Consider the following 15,849-nt stretch of genomic DNA (forward strand, 5'->3'; position numbering starts at 1 on the left):
CTCAGAATGGCACCAAAGGACTGTGGGAGCTAAGGGAGAGACCAGCCCTGGAGGCCTTGGGGCTGCTGTGTGTGAGTGCCTGGGGACTGCAGGGCGGAGCTGTGCTTGATGGATCTTGAGGCACCTGCTCCCCATGCCCTTGAACGCCATCAGGCCTCCTGCTGCCCCACTTTGCCCTGCCCAGGCCAGGCATTGCACTGGGTCCCTGCAGCACAGGTGTCCACATCGCTGGTTCCGTGCATGTTCCATGTTGCACCTGACCTTTTCTGCAGCGAGGCCCCTGGGAGGGGTGTGACCATTCTGTGTCCCCTCCAGGCCTCAGCGTGGGAAACATGTTCTACGTCTTCTCCGATGACGGCATCGTGGTGGTCCACCCTGTGGACTGCGAGGTCCAGCGGCACCTCAAACCCACCGAGAAGATCTTCATGGACTTCGTAAGTTTCTGTGGCCTGGGCAGCCTTGACGTCACACACAGACAGGATCCTAAAAGGGAGTCCTCAACCCTGTGTACCACGGGATTGCTTAATTCCGCTTGCTCTTCGGGGTCTCGTATTTTTCACAGTGAAGAGAGGGACGGAGGCTGAGAACTTAACCCTCCCTCCCTCCATTCAGCAGCCACTCACGTGCGCTGAGCCCTCAGACGGGCCAGGGTGTGGAGGTGGGTTCCCACGCAAAGGCAGAAGGTCCCATTGCAGGCAGCAGAGCGGGAGACCCAGCATTGCTACCTCCCGGCCCAGGCCCCTCTTCCCAGTTGGCCCCGCGGGATACTCTGAGCTTGGGACTGTGGCACTGAACCCCAGAGGTCATCTGACCCTCCACGTGGCTTCCCCTTGGGGGTGCACACCACGTGTCCTCGGGGACCGTGAGGGGCAGGGCCCAGCGCGTCCCGCCACGGACGTGTTGCAGGCTGCCGTGCTTCCCGGCTGTCGCTCTTCCCTGTGAGGGTTAGGCGCCTTCATGGGAAAGAGTGAACGATTAGAAGTGTTGTTTCTTAGGAGTTTTCCTCCCATGTAGGAGCCCTGACAGCAGTCACAAACAGTGGTCCTAGTTAATTTCTTGCTGTTAGTCTTAAATAATTGCACTGTCACCTTGGCACTCATCTACCATCTATTTGCAATAACCTAACCAATAGCTTGGGGAAGAGCTCTCAGGTGGTAAAGAGTGTGCAGTTTTCCTGGCTAAGAGGCTAAATGGGACACAGTGAAACAGGGCCTGAAGGTGTCCCAGGCAGCACAACTCCACAGTGTGAGGCCCAGGATCGGGTAGACCCCGAATCAAAGCCCACCTCCCACACACAGCAGGAGAACGGATGTTGGAAAAGTGAGCTAACCCTCTGAGCCTCAGCTTCTCCCGTGTGGACCTGCTGGGGCGGAGGGAAGAGGGGCGGGGCCCGTGTGAAAGCTGCTGCCGCCGTCTAGGCCGTGGACGTGGAGGTCTAGGAGAGGGGTCCAGGATCTCTTCCTGACGACCCCATGGGGAGAAGCCACAGTCATAGTTGGCACTCATGCTTTGGACGTGGCCAACCCGATGGTGCTGGGGACCCAGGGCGGGGCGTGGTGGCTGTGAGAGAGCAGGGGCGGAGCTGGAGGAGGTCTGAGCTGCAGACCCAGGCCTGGGGTCCAGCAGACTGTGAGTGCTGGCTGAAGCCAAGGCTGTGACGTGACACGGATGGGACCCAGAATGGAGCCCTGGGTGTCATCAGCAGTTTGGAGATAGGCAGAACCAGGAACCACCAGGAAGACTGAGACAGATTGGGCCAGAGTCGGGAGGCGGCACGAGAGATGGCATCTTGTGGGAGGCTGGGAACAGGAAGTCCCCTGTGCACTTGTGGCCTCGTCCAGCAAATCGGTGGCCAGCGTCGGCTCTGTGCCAGTCGCCCTCTTAGGGGTAAAGGACAGAGCAGGCAAGATGTTGTTCTCAAAGAACAGATAGTCCAGGAGCAGAAGCCAGGCTGGGACAGGCCCAGTAAATGGTGCACGAAGTCAAGTGTGGCGAGGGACAAGCACGCAGCAAGGTCGGGGAGTACAGAGTCTGGGGAGCGGGGGGAGTCGCGGGAGGCCCCTCAGTGTGGTGACAGCAGAGCCTGCAGCACTGAGGAGAGCATCCCGTGCTGCCCGCCAGAGGCCAGGAAGAGCAGGCGGGGGTCTCCACCAGGGACCTGGGAGAGCAGGTGTGCGGGGGTCTCCACCAGAGACCCGGGAGAGCAGGCAGGTTTCTGTGTGAGGGCTTGGGGCGGGGCGAGGGAGAGGACAGCAGAAGCTAGAACAGAGAGGGGCAGCTGGGCCTCGGCAAAGACGGAGGGTTTATTCTGAGCAAGGAAGGCATGTGTGTCCCTGTGGGGGCAGTCACGTGAGCTGACCTGAAGTCAGAGGGGCAGGGAAGCCGGCCCCTCTGCCCCAAGCTCGGGCCTGAATAGGAGGTGGCGAGTGGAGGAACTCAGACCTTCTAGCAGATGGAGTTGGGACCGTGGCAGACGGAGGTGGACACAAACGTCTTCACAGAGAGGGTGGCGGGGCTCTGGCGACCAGGGCTTCTGCAGAGGGAAGGAAGGGGCAGGGGGCGGGGGCGACCCACAGATGGGGGGAGGGGTTATGGAGATTCATGGCAGTCTCTGTCCCCCACAGGAAGAAATCTGTCCCCAAGCGGCAGGAGAGGGCACAGCCCCGTGCCAGTGGGCGTCGGCAGTGAACGTCCGGAACCGCTACATCTACGCGGCGCAGCCAGCGCTGGGCAGAGTCCTCGTGCTGGACGTCCATGCCCAGAAAGTGCTGCAGGTACCCCCAGGCCCCGCCCCCATGCCCCACTTGGTGGTCAGGGGAGAGGGAGAGGCAAGGCTCCAGGGCGGCTGGCACTAGCGCTGGCTGACTGCTCCTGCATGGCTCCGTTTCATGCAGACCCTAGAGCTGCGAGTCTGGTCAGGGACGCAGCCCCCAAGTGCGTCTTCAGGGCTGCAGGGGGCATGCGGAGCCACTGGGAATGCGACAGGGGCTCTGCGGGTCTGTAGTTGACCCTCGCTCCAGAGGCAAGTCTGAGCTCGTGGTGCCAGGCAGGACACGTGCTCTGGGAACAAGGGTGGGAGGCAATCGGGAGAGGGTGGCGCTTGCAGGGACGCTGAGTGGGCCGTGGCACGTGTGTGTTAAGGAGCCCGAGACCTGCCCTTGGGGTGTGGTACCCCAGAGTCACAGAGCACCTTGCAGGAACAGGATGGGGACAGGGAACTCGAGCCTACTAGACTGGATCGGAGTTAAAGGGCAGGAGAGGGAGCGAGAAGGTGGCCCACGGGGGGAGTCCGGCTGCAAAGGTGACAGCAGGCAGTCAGGAGGAGGGGCCGTGACAGTGTATGCTGATGGGATGAGTCCCAGGATTCCCTTCTCTTCTGCAGCGGGGTAGCCAGGAGGCCGTGGTCTCCGCCTGCCTTAGACACATTCTTCCACTGTAACGGGAGGAAAGAGGTGGTCATTACCTGAGCCTCTGTCCTGCTGCTTTATTTGCTCAGTGAAATGAGAATTAGCACAGAACCTGGCAAGTTGAACGTGAGGCTGACTTGGCAGCCCGTGGGAGGGATCTGCGGGGGACGGGCAGTGCGGCCAGGCGCAGGGGGAGGCCGAGCGGTCCTGGCGCGAGCGTATTGTATGAAGAAGTTGTCCAGCAAATAGGACAGATTTTTCTTTTCGCTAACTCCAGCCAGAGAACATACTTCGAACTTATTGATGCTTGTCTTAGACTGAGCCTGTGACAGTCTGGCGCGTGGTGCGTATGCATGTTAAAGGGGAGTGCATCCTGCACACACACAGAGATGTGAGGTCGCCTCAGCGCGCACAGTGACAGTTTGGGTCTGCCTGGCAAAGCTGCTCAGAGGTGTTGAAGTCTTCCACAGTTACTCAGAAGTCATCTGTGTTTCCAAACTCCTATCTACTGATCCTTTGAAGCAATCATGCATTCTGCTTAGACTGCTTTATTCCTGGGAAGTGCGCCTCTAGCAATGCTTCTGCCAGGTATTCTCCTGGTCTAATTTTTCCTCCCTTTCTCTGACCTTAAATTGAAGTGTTTTGATAGAGCTACATGGAGCTAGATTTGTATATTTCCTGCTTTATTAATCTTCATATTTTGCTTGGAAATTCTGATGCGCTGATATGTAATATAATTAGATTTGAGTTGTATCTGACACCTTAGTATTTTTATTTGACCTACCTGTTTATGTTGCTTTTTCTTTCTGCTTTCTTTTGGAGTTGTGCAGTTTATACATACTCCCTCATGGAAGATAGCTTCTCTGTGTTGTTTTAAACATAACAGATTACACATGCATCCGTGGATCAGTGCAGTCTCCTATAAGTTGTTACCTCACTTCCCCAGTAATGCCGCAACCTGCGCACACTTCGACTCTTCACCTTCCTCTTGCCTTTGGTTTTACTGGGGGAGTGAATTTTGATTCTTTGTATAATTTAACCACTTAAGATATTACTATGACAAGGCAATACTAATTGATATTTACCTTTTCCATTTTTCTGAATTGATGAAGTGTATAGTCCTGTCTGGGATCATTTTTTAACACTTTTATTTGAAAGGCAGTGTTACACAGAGAGAGAAGGAGAGGCAGAGAGAGGGGTCTTCCATCTGCTGGTTCACTCTCCAGATGGCCACAATGGCCAGAGCTTCTTCTGGGTCTCCCACGTGGGTGCAGGGGCCCAAGGACTTGGGCCATCTTCCAGGCCATAGCAGAGAGCTGGATCGGAAGTGGAGCAGCCAGGTCTTGAACCGGCACCCATGTGGGATGCCGGCACTGCAGGCAGCAGCTTTACCCACTACGCCACAGCAGCGGCCCCCTTCACACTGTTTTTTAGTAATACAGTGTTTTCATTCTGAAGGCCAGCTTCACATGGCATATAATTACAGATGGTTACGATGGCCTTCCTTCGTCTTTGCAGGTAAGCCAACTGCCAGTCTTACCGTTGCTCTTGTCAAAGTTTTTTCTGTCACCTTTTCAAATTTTCGGTTTGGTGTTCAGCAGTTGAACACGAGCACGCCCGGGTATGGTGTTCTTTGTATTGGTTCTGGTTTGGGGTTTGCAGAGGTTCTGAAAGACATGGATTGGCATCTGTAATCACAAGGATGATTTTTCAGCCATCATTTCTTCAAATAATCTACGACCTTTTTTTCTCTTTAAAAGTGAGCTCTTCCAGCTTGAGCCTCTGTGGCTGTGTCTACTTCGATTCCCGTGTGTTCCATCACTCTCTGTCAATCCTGTCTTCTGTTGTGTCTAACAGAGGCTCAACAAAAACCTATTGAGTTTATTTCAGGTATTTCATTTTCACTTCTGAAACTTACACTAAATTCCCTCTGCTATATGTAAATTCTTTTTATGAACCACCGGTGGATCTGTTTCCATTGTCTTTCTGATGTTAGTTTCGGTCCTATCATCTGCCCCTTGAAATGCCTACTATTCTTGAATGCCCAGCAGTCTATACACAGTCCTGTAATGGCTGTGATCCACCGGAGAGGGCACCCTTCCCCTGCTCGGCCTAGAGTAAGGAGCCAATCACATTCGTCTCACCTGGGCCCAAGCGGGGCTTCTGTGAGTTCCCTGTGCCTCGGAGTCAGTTAAAAGCCTCAGGATTAGGGCTGAGGTCCTGGTGTGTTGCCCTGGATGTTCCCTGGGTCTCTGCCTGACTGTAGCTTTCGTCTTCAGCACAGTGAGAGCGTGTTAAAATCTGCTGAGAGTCTAAGAGGTTTTTGGTAAAACTCAGAGCCCGCTGCTCCACACCCTCTCAGAATGAGAATCCAGAAGGAGAGACAGTGGCCACATGCAAGCTGCAGGGAGCCGGGTTGTGAAGAGGGCAGACACGGGCGGGGCTAGAGAGAGTGTGCCGTTGAAGAAGAAGTTTAGAGGAAGCCAGCGCGGTGCTGTCCGAGTGCTGGGTCAGGCAGCTCTCGGTGGAGGAGGACAGCGTCGGGGCTGAAGGCTTCCGTTCCTGAAGATGAGTGGCGTTGGTGCCTTTGAGGAAACCAGCGGCAGCCTCTGCTCGAGGCTTCGGGGCACAGGAGCTTTCATTAGAGGGAGAGAGCAAGGGAAGCCCTCGCAGCAGGGAGCCAGAGTGGGCACGGGCAAGGGTCGGCGCCGTCTTCTCAGCGGGAGGTCATTCACAGGACAGAATTCAGGATGAAGGGGAGAAGCCAAAAGAATAGTTACCCGACCAGCGCCGCGGCTCACCAGGCTAATCCTCCACCTGCGGCACTGGCACCCTGGGTTCTAGTCCCAGTTGGGGCACCGGTACTGTCCCGGTTGCTCCTCTTCCAGCTCTCTGCTGTGACCCGGGAGGGCACTGGAGGATGGCCCAACTGCTTGGGCCCTGCACCCAATGGGAGACCGGGAGAAGCACCTGGCTCCAGGCTTCGGATCAGCACGGTGCGCCGGCCGTAGTGCGCCGCCAGAGAGGCCATTGAGGGGTGAACCAATGGAAGGAAGACCTTTCTCTCTGTCTCTCTCTCACTGTCCACTCTGCCTGTCAAAAAAACAAAAAAAATAGTTACCCATGGGAACTGGCCCAGAGATGCCAAGAGGAGGACCAGCCAGGGAGCTAGAAAGGTGCCGAAAACCCGCTCTCTGCTGAGCGGACGACACCGAGCCTCACTGTGCAGGCCTCTGCGCAGCTGCTCTGGGCCCTTTAACACGTGCAAGGAAAGAAGTTTTTAAAAGGATCACGTGAACGACAACCACGTTTGTGTTTCTGGGGACAAAGCCAGACAGCAGGCCTCGATCCCAGGTTCCCACGCAGCAGCGTTGACTCCCAGGGTGGGTCACCATGAAATGACCATCCCATCAGCGTCCCAGCAGCAATGACCAACTTGTCACTATTGCTTTTCAAGTCCATAGGTGTGGACCCTCTGCCGACGAAGCTGGTGTATGACAAGTCACATGACCAGGTGTGGGTGCTGAGCCGGGGAGACACACACAAGTCCCAGCCGAGCCTCCAGGTACGTGGAACACGCGGAGTCTGATATCCAGCCCCCCAGAAAGCCCTCTCCCTATGAGGTTATGGTCTCCCATCCGCCTGGGTGGTGAATGACAGCCACCCCAAGAAAGTCCATGACACTCTAGAACACAGTAGGACACGGCCTCCAGCAATACCATCCCACCCTGGGCAAGCGGCGGATGGAGGCTAGCTGGTCGTGAGAGATAGGGTTCTCCTATCACAGCAAGCAGCAGGTGCCGCCCGCCCTGGAATACTGGCCTCTGCCGAGCCCCCCAATAAGGCCCTGGGCCTCCCCCGTCTGTGCTGGGGGAGGCTGGAGGAACTTCTCAAAGCAAGCGCAGGTGCTGCTGGCCAGTGAAGAACAGAAGGAGAAGCAGCCCAGCACTGATGTCCGTGAACAAAGCACACTGATCCCTAGGGTGCTAAGACACAGAAGGGCATCAGCCCAGGGTCCCGTGGCCGTGGAGCCTGCGCATTTGTCCCATGCTGCAGCACCTCTTGGGAAGAGTCTGGGCTCCAGCGGGCGGTGGGCTTCCTCCCTGCACTTGGCGGGGGAGGTCAACCCCAGCCCTGGCCTGCGTGTGCCTGCCGCACTCTGCTCAGCGGGGAGGCAGTGCTGTAAAACGAGACCTGAGTGCCGGAGCCCTCCTCTCCCCAGAGACAGCGCCTGAGCCTCTTCTAGACACACGTGAGACAGGGTCAGCTGCTCGGGCCCTTGCAGCCCAGGCCATGAGAACTGCCGGCAGAGCCAGCCTGCCCTCATCGCATGACTGGTAGGGGTCCCCGAAGACCGGGTCTGCTCCTCCCTGCCCCCCCTACTGCTGCTCCGGAGCGAGAACACTGCCGGCCATCACTCAGGGGCAAGGTCAAGCTGCAACCCCCATGTGATGCCCAATCAGTGACCCTGGGGCCAGGCAGAAGGTCGCTCAGAACGACCAGCAACAAAATTGCCAGAAAGACCACGACTTCAGTAAATAGACTGAGAAACACCCACTGTCCACTCAGACCCAAAGCAGAAGCCTGAAAGCTAGAGAATGAGGACTTCAAATCCACCGAGCAAATGCGGGGAGCTGTGACGAGGGACCCACGGCGGACGCGAAAGGGAAAAGGCCACGCCGGAATGCGGTCAGCCACTACGTGACTCCAGCACAGGATTGCCCAGCACTCGGAAGGGGACCCACAATGGCCCTGGCAGACTGATGAGAAACGACGTGTCTGTGCCCTCTGGCGAGACCCCAGGAATAAACCAGAAGTCACCTGAAAGGCTCAGGGAGACGGAACAGCAGCAGCTGGAAGCCCAGGGACTCGGATCCCCGCCGTGCTCAGCAGGGCTGGAACGTGACAGCGGCCGCCCTGCAGGAACCCGGGGAGCGCCTCAGAGGGGCAGGACAAACACCAGGTGAACCCCATCAGCCAGGAGAGGGAGAAAAACATCTAAAATCAGAAGTAAAATGGGCGGGGAGAGAGTGCCTGGAAGTGCATGGGTGTGACAGAGGACGGCTGCATGAGGAGAGGGCAACAGACAAAGGCTGACCCCCGCCTCCAAGGGGACGAGCCCTGCGGTGAGAGGAGGGGGGAGGTGGGAGACTACTCCAAGCCCACTCCTGACTCCGGTGGAACAAACTGGATTGTCCGATTAAGACCTGAGACAGGGCAGCGTTTGGACGCCCAGGTCCCACACAGGAGGACCTGGGTTCAAGCCCCGCTGCAGCTCCTAACCTCACCTCCCGCTCAGGCGGACTCTGGGAGGCAGCAGTGATGGCCGCACACGGGGACACCTGCACGGGGACCCCAGGCTCTGGGCTTCAGCCCAGTAAACACTTCGGGAGGCAAACAGCAGGGGTGATGTCTCCCTATCTCTCTATACTTCCTTCAGAAGAAAAAAAAATTTTTTTTCTTTAAAATCAGGTTATCAAATTGATTTTTTAACAGAGTTACCGAGAGAGGTCTTCCATCCCTCCAGTGCTGGTTCACTCCCCTGATGGCCGAGCTGCGCTGATCTGAAGCCGGGAACTTCTTCCTGGTCTCCCACGCGGGTCCAGGGGCCCAAGGACTTTGGCCATCTTCCAATGCTTTCCCAGACCACAGCAGAGAGCTGGATTAGAAGTGGAGCAGCTAGGACTAGAACCAGCGCCCATATGGGATGCCAGCGCTTCAGGCCAGGGCTTCAACCCACTGCACCACAGCACCGGCACTGATACATGATTACTAACATAAATATCCGACAAGGTGGATTTAAGGTTAAAAGCAGGGGGCCTGTGTTGTGGCACAGCCTACAATGCCGGGATCACTTGGGGACACTGGTTCTTGTCCTGGCTGCTCAACTTCCTGCCCAGCTCCCTCCTAGTGCCCTGGGAAAAGCAGAAGACATCCTAAGTGCTTGGGCCTGGCCCAGCTGTGGCTGTTGTGGCCATCATGAGAGAAAACCAGCAGGTGGAAGATCTCTCTCAGTCTGTCTCTGCTCTCTTTCAAATAATTAAGTGGTCTTTACAGAAAAAAAAAAAAAAGTAAACAGGTGCCATACATACATCTGTAATGATGAATGGAAATATCAAAAAACTAGGTTAAAAAAAACTTGATCAAGAAAATACTCAAATTATACACATCAAGGAGATAAAATCATGACATGGCAAAACTAAACAAGCTTAGTTTGATAAATATATAGAAAATCATCCATGAAGTATTTTCATGTAAAATTAGATGCCATGGGCTATGTCAATAAATTGTGACTTAATAATTCTCGTGGATAAAAGGGAAACTATAGGGGCCAGTGCTCGCTGTGGTGTAGCAGGTAAAGCCCTGGGCTGAAGCACTGGCATCCCATATGGGCACCAGATCAAGTCCTGGCTGCTCCACTTCCGATCCAGCTCTCTGCTATGGCCTGGGAAAGCAGTGGAAGATGGCCCAAGTCCTTGGGCCCCTGCACCTGGCACCTCTATGGGAGACCTGGAAGAAGCTCCTGGCTTCAGATCAGCCCAGCTCTGGCCGTTGGGGCTATTTGGGGAGTGAACCATCGGATGGAAGACCTCTCTCTCTCTGCCTCCCCTCTCTCTGTGTAACTCTGACTTTCAAATAAATTTTGATAGTGTTTTAGACTATTTCACCCCAAAATCAGTGGGACCCAGAGAAAGCTGTACACAGAACATTTGCATTCAGAAATGAGAAAAAGAATGCGATGTCCAGAAGGAGCTAAGACAAACTAATCGAAAACAAAACCAGAAAACGAGGTTAGCTGCTCCCACCCTCGGTCAAGAGCAGAGAATTAGGGAGCAATGCCGCAGGCAGGGAGGGGCCGACAAGCGCACTCCCTCCAGGAAGTCCACGACTGCTCACAACACAAGGGCGGAAGCACCTCCGACTGGGCAACGAGCAACACAGATCACCTTGGGAGATTCTCTGAAGACCTACCATCGCCAAAGGCACCTGTGCGTCTCATCCGGTCTTCAGCGTACCCAATCGGGGTGTGCTCTGAACTGCGGAGCCCACGTGGAGGGAGGTCAGCTCCCGAGTGTGTTGGGACCCAACGGATAAAACCCAGTGAAAAAGCAAAGCGCAGTCTAAGCCAGCTCGGGAGCCTCCGGGGTGGGGGGGAGGCTCACCCCGAGTGGCCTCCAGGTCACCACGGGGCCACGGAAGACTGCTGTCCTGTTCCGGAGAAGGAGCCGTCGATGCTCGAGAGCTGGGCCCTGTCCACATCCGGAGGCGCTGTCCTGCACATCGGGGGAGGGGGTCTGCCCTGGCGTCACCACACACAGGCGGGGAAGGCACTGCACGTGGACAGCAGGAGCACGGGATGTCGCTGGGCTCCAGGACACTGCGCTCCGTCCATCTTACGGATCACCGTCATACCCATGAGCCATCCGCAACCAAAGCACGGTTGTCCTCAATCCAGCCGTGCGGTTAAACGCCCAAGCAGGGAGTAAGTTCCCAGAATGCACTGAGGGTTCACCCGCAGGAGGTCAGGCATTATTCCTGACACCAACAAACAACACAGGATAAAGTGCAGGACGTCTCAGTAATGCTGACAAGGCGCAGCCGTAAACACAGCAAGCATCCTTAAGCCCACAAGCAGGCATCGGAGGAAGGTCAGGTAGAAGGCAGGCTGTTTCCCAAAGTCCAGTAGGAAACCCCGGCCTCAGGCCCAGGGCAGGGGCCGCAGTTTAATGAACCCCTAGGAAACCGTGATCTCACACGCCAAACACGAACACGGCGGGAGGAACGTACCTTCGCCGCCATGGGTGCGGGGAGGGCAGCCCGTGCTTCGGACACGTGCGGCTACACCCATGGCCGCGGCCTGTGAGCCGAGAGCCCCAGCGTGCCGTGATCCAGACACCTGGCATCTCAGAATTCATCTAGACAACTTCTCCCAAGATGCAGCCACACCATCCGTGTTAGTGCATCGTGAGGATCTGCCACACGCTCAAACCCAAACCCTCCTGGCATTTCTAAATGCCCAGCTGTAGGGGATCTGTTACATTTTGTTCGAACCACAGCGAGGGGCACGGAGGCGGCTCCCTGCACCACGGCCCTCCCAGCCGCCACTTCTTAAACACTTGCCACCTGCCCCAGTTCCGCGCTCTGCCCACTCGCAGCCAGGCCCGGCTCCTGGCTGCCTCTGATCTGGCCCAGGGCATGCGTTCTGCCCCTACCTCTCCAGTGCCCCTGAGCCGGCTTCCTGCAGCCAGCTGAGGGAGCCGTCCAGACTCCTGACCCCACCTGGCACGAGTGGACACCTCCTGCCAGCTCACAGCATGAATATGCCGTATAGAAGTTCACAGGAAAGCCGCACGATGGAAACACAATGCGTGGAGGTGAAAATGCTTTGCACCTGAAGGCTCTCAGTTGCATTCTCCCGTGAACTTTCCTAAGTAGCCTCATGCATGTGTCTCCCGCGCCCAGTCACGGTGGGACCCGGCCGTCATCGTGGGGCACTGCGGGGACCCAAGAAAACAGCAAGAACGAACTCCCGGCTTGGAGGGAGGAGACCGCTGTGCCCACGGCACTGGGTTCTGCAGGAACCCCTGAACACAGGGTGGCAGAGTGCTGGAGCGGAGTGACAGCCAGCGCGGCAGCCTGTAATTTCCCATCACTTCAGAAGCGGCAATGAAGGGCCTGGCGCCCCGCGATGATTGCGAGGCTGCTTGGAACTGGCGGGCGGTTCCCCCCACAGCTCCCCCCACACAGTCCCTCACGCCTCATGCCGACACGTCTACATGCTCAGCTCGGCTCGAGGGGTTATTTCCTACGGACTTGGCCGCTTCAGATCACCACAGGAAAACAGCGTGCTGCGAGGTCAGGACTGCCAGAGCCCGCCGCAGCCGGCGTCACTCCAGTAGCCATCCTGCTGCCCCGGCGGAGCGTGAGCCAGAAAGGCTCAGACCAGCCCCGCCCCGCAGGGAGAGGCAGGCCCATTGCTAATGGGCAAGCATGGAAGCTCCCCCCGTCCCCCCGAGAAACTGCCCTCATGCCGCAGGCTCAGCCTCGGGCTCCCATCCTGCCCAGGTCTGGGGCTGATCCCGGGGCCCTGGAGCCCACACTCCCCCAGTTGCAGGTCTCACGTGCTGGGCAGCGGCCTGAACGGGAGGACCAACAACCACAGGTGGGGGCAGCCTCCTGGGACCATGGGGGCGACCCACGGGGCCACCAAGCCCCGCTCCCATCCTAACCTTGCACATCCCCCCGACTCTGCCCTTCTTCCCACACAGACACGAGAGGGACACAGGCCGGGGAATAGCCCTCCTCACCTGCCCAGCCCCCAGCAGGGAAGCGGAGAGGCCGTGCTGTGTCAAACCCAGTGGTACGACGCCCAGGCCTACTGCAGTACTTCCCCCAGCAAGCCCCTGGGTGAAGGCACAATCTGTCCCCAGTGTGCTATGGGCGAGGCAGCTAGGAGGCAGCCCCAGCACCTCTGAGTGGCCCCAGAGGACTGCCGCTTTCCCTGGTGAAATTCTGCAGCCATGGCTTGCAGAGGGCATGGCTGGGAGCAGCATCTGACCAAGACACCCACTGCCCAGGCCCGCGCACCTGCCGTGGAAGGAGAGGTCTCAGCCAACAGCGCACACATGGCCACGAGCGCTGTCCCCGGATACTGAGACGGTGGCACTCCGTGCTGCAGAGGGAGCGGTACGGAGCCCACAGGGTCAGGAGTCCGTGCTGAGGACCTCAGAGGCTCCAGCGTCCAGGTGCTGACATGGGTGGGCAGGCCCGAGCACACGGGAGGGAGCCCAGGAACACGCCCCTGCCCCACCACAGATGGGCGCCTGTGACACTCCCACGCCACTGCCGCTTAGCTGCCGTGCCTTCCCCAAGACGGGTCTGTCCACACTTTTCTCCCGAGCAGCCCCTATGCCAGGGGCCTGCAGCTGCACAGGCCGGGTCCTGGGTTTCCCGACCCCCTCCGTGGGTGCTCACGCTGACTCCCCCCTCTGTTGCAGGTGATCACAGAAGCCAGCGCCGGCCAGGGCCAGCACCTCATCCGCACCCCCTTCGCGGGAGTGGAGGACTTCTTCATTCCCCCCACCAACCTCATCATCAACCATGTCAGGTGAGCTGGGCCCAGCATGCTCTGCGGGCTCCAGGCTGCAGCCCAGGCCAGCTGGGGGCAGCTCTGCCCGGAGCGGGACCTGTCCCAGCGTCTTCTGGGCGGACTTCAGAGCCCACCAGCAAGGAGCAGAGAAGGGGCCTGCTGTGGGAGAGCAGCACCAGGGCAGCCCGTACTCACGGCTGAGGCTCAGGGGCTGTCCCAGGTCAGGAGGGCTCCCAGGGAGGCCGGCGTGGGGAGCAGCGAGCAGAGCGGGAAGCGCTGGTGGCCGAGCGCCGCACTCTGGCAGAGGGCAGGCGTGTAGCCTAGGAGTGGTCACTGCAGATGCCCCCGTCCCGTAGCAGTTCTGCTCCTGACTACAGCTTCCTGCTAATGTACACCCTGGGAGGCGTCAGGTAACGGCTCGTGTGGTTGGACCCCTCACCCACAGGGATGACCCAAATTAAGTTCCTGGCCTCTGGCTTTGGTCTGGTCTAGCCCGGCTGTTGCAGTGGATGGGAGCTTACTCTTTGTTTCTCTGCCTCTCAAATAAATGATTAAAAAAAATCTATCGTAAGTATTGTTGGCAGTGTCCGCTCCAGCCATCCAGGGCAGGCACACAGGAGCCGCTAGTACAGCTGTGGCTCATGGACTTCCACAGGAGCCTCCCAGGGAAGACCCCCTCGCTGCAGGGAGAGCAGGGACAGAGCATCTGAGCATGCGCCCCACGGGGCAGCCCCACAAAGCCGCGGAGGCCGCCCGGGCTCGGGGGCAGCTTCCAGGGGCAGGGATTTCCGCTCTTCCCGCGCTCCCGGCTCTTTACCCAGTAGAAAACACACACTGGCGGGGAGCCAGCCTCTTCCCCACTCTGATGGGCGGTTTTGCAGAAGAAAATTAGGGGGAGAGACTTCCCTTGACCCCAGGAGGCCTTGGTCTGCAAGGGATTCAGACCCAGGCCCTGAAGACCCAGAAGTCCTGCCCCTGTATTCTGGAACCCCCTCCCCGGCAGGTTCCCACAGCCCAGGTGCCGGCAGCTGGCGCCCACCCAGCCTCCTGCACGCTTCCTGCCCGGATCCACCGCCCAGCAGCCCGGGCAGGAATTACCCCGTCCTGGAGTCCCAGAGGCACGCGGGGCAGTGGGTGGCACCAGCCCATCTGCCTCCAAAGGCGAACGCTGTCCCAGCCCCTGCTGCCCCAGGTTCCTCCCCCCAGCCTGCTCTCCCCAGGGCCAAGGGCACGGCCAGGCCTCGCCCTCCGCGCTCACCTGCCCGGACACAGGCAGGGGAGGTGGATTCAAAGGCGCCCCAAAAGGAGAAGCGGCCTAACGCCTCCCTGGTCCCTGACCGCTTGTCAACACCCGGCCCGGGGGCTGCAGAGCCACGCCCTGCGGAGCGCTGGATCTCCCCAGGGGCCCTGAGAGGCGCCCCCGCCACGTAGGAGGCCCCGCCCTCTGACCACCCGTCTTCCCCTCCCAGGTTCGGCTTCGTCTTCAACAGGTCTGACCCCACCGTGCACAAGGTGGACCTGGAGACGCTGGCGCCCCTGGGCACCATCAGCCTGCGGCGCCACGGCTGTGCGCCCCGCGCCATGGCGCACACCCACCTGGGCGGCTACTACTTCGTCCAGTGCAGCCAGGACGGCCCTGCGGCCGCGCAGCTGCTCATCGACAGCGTCACGGACTCCGTGGTCGGCCCCAACGGCGCCGTCACAGGCGCCCCGCACGTGTCCCCCGACGGGCGCTTCGTGGTCAGCGCCGCGGCCGACAGCGCCCGGCTACACGTGCAGGAGGTCACGGTGCGCGGGGAGATCCAGACGCTGCACGAGCTGCCCGTGGGCCCGGGCGTGGCCGACGTGGCCTTCCAGCGCTCCGCCACGCATGGCGGCCAGTACGACGTCTACGCCGCGCTGGCCACGCGGCCGCACCTGCTGTTCCTGCAGCTGGCCACGGGCAGGCGGGCCCTGCTCAAGAACTTGAGGGAGCCGCCCGCAGGGCCGGGCCGAGTGGTGCGGGACAGCGGGCTGTTCGGCCAGTACCTGCTCACGCCGGCCCGGGAGTCACTGTTCCTGGTCAACGCGAGGCAGCGCTCGCTGCGGTGCGAGGTGCCGGGCGTGAGGGGCGGGAGCACGGTGGTGTGGGTGGGCGAGGTGTGAGGGAGCACTCCGCACCGCCCGGCCCTGACACCGCGGCCCCGCGCTGGTCCGCTGTACATTTTCACAGACAAAAGCCAAATTCCGTATTCGCTTTGTGGTTCTACGCTGGCCTCCTTGCAAGTTTCCTAGTATAAGGTGCGCGCTGCTGCCGAGATGGGGTTTTTCGTTCGCAAGTCCGATGCACGCCCTGAGCTCCGACGGAACACG

General features: G+C 58.9%; 1 protein-coding gene across 1 annotated transcript in view; it reads left to right on the forward strand.

The window, feature by feature from the left end:
- Nucleotides 1-15,642, forward strand: part of FSTL4 (follistatin like 4) — a 347,488-nt gene extending 331,846 nt beyond the window's left edge. The window contains exons 11-15 of the mRNA XM_062189768.1: nucleotides 316-434; nucleotides 2,625-2,774; nucleotides 6,865-6,972; nucleotides 13,406-13,515; nucleotides 14,967-15,642. Coding sequence (XP_062045752.1) covers nucleotides 316-434; nucleotides 2,625-2,774; nucleotides 6,865-6,972; nucleotides 13,406-13,515; nucleotides 14,967-15,642 — 1,163 coding nt within the window. The remainder of the gene's footprint in view (nucleotides 1-315; nucleotides 435-2,624; nucleotides 2,775-6,864; nucleotides 6,973-13,405; nucleotides 13,516-14,966) is intronic.
- Nucleotides 15,643-15,849: the final 207 nt, after the last annotated feature.

The sequence above is a fragment of the Lepus europaeus genome, chromosome 4 (assembly GCF_033115175.1).
Source record: "Lepus europaeus isolate LE1 chromosome 4, mLepTim1.pri, whole genome shotgun sequence".
Taxonomy (NCBI): Eukaryota; Metazoa; Chordata; class Mammalia; order Lagomorpha; family Leporidae; genus Lepus; species Lepus europaeus.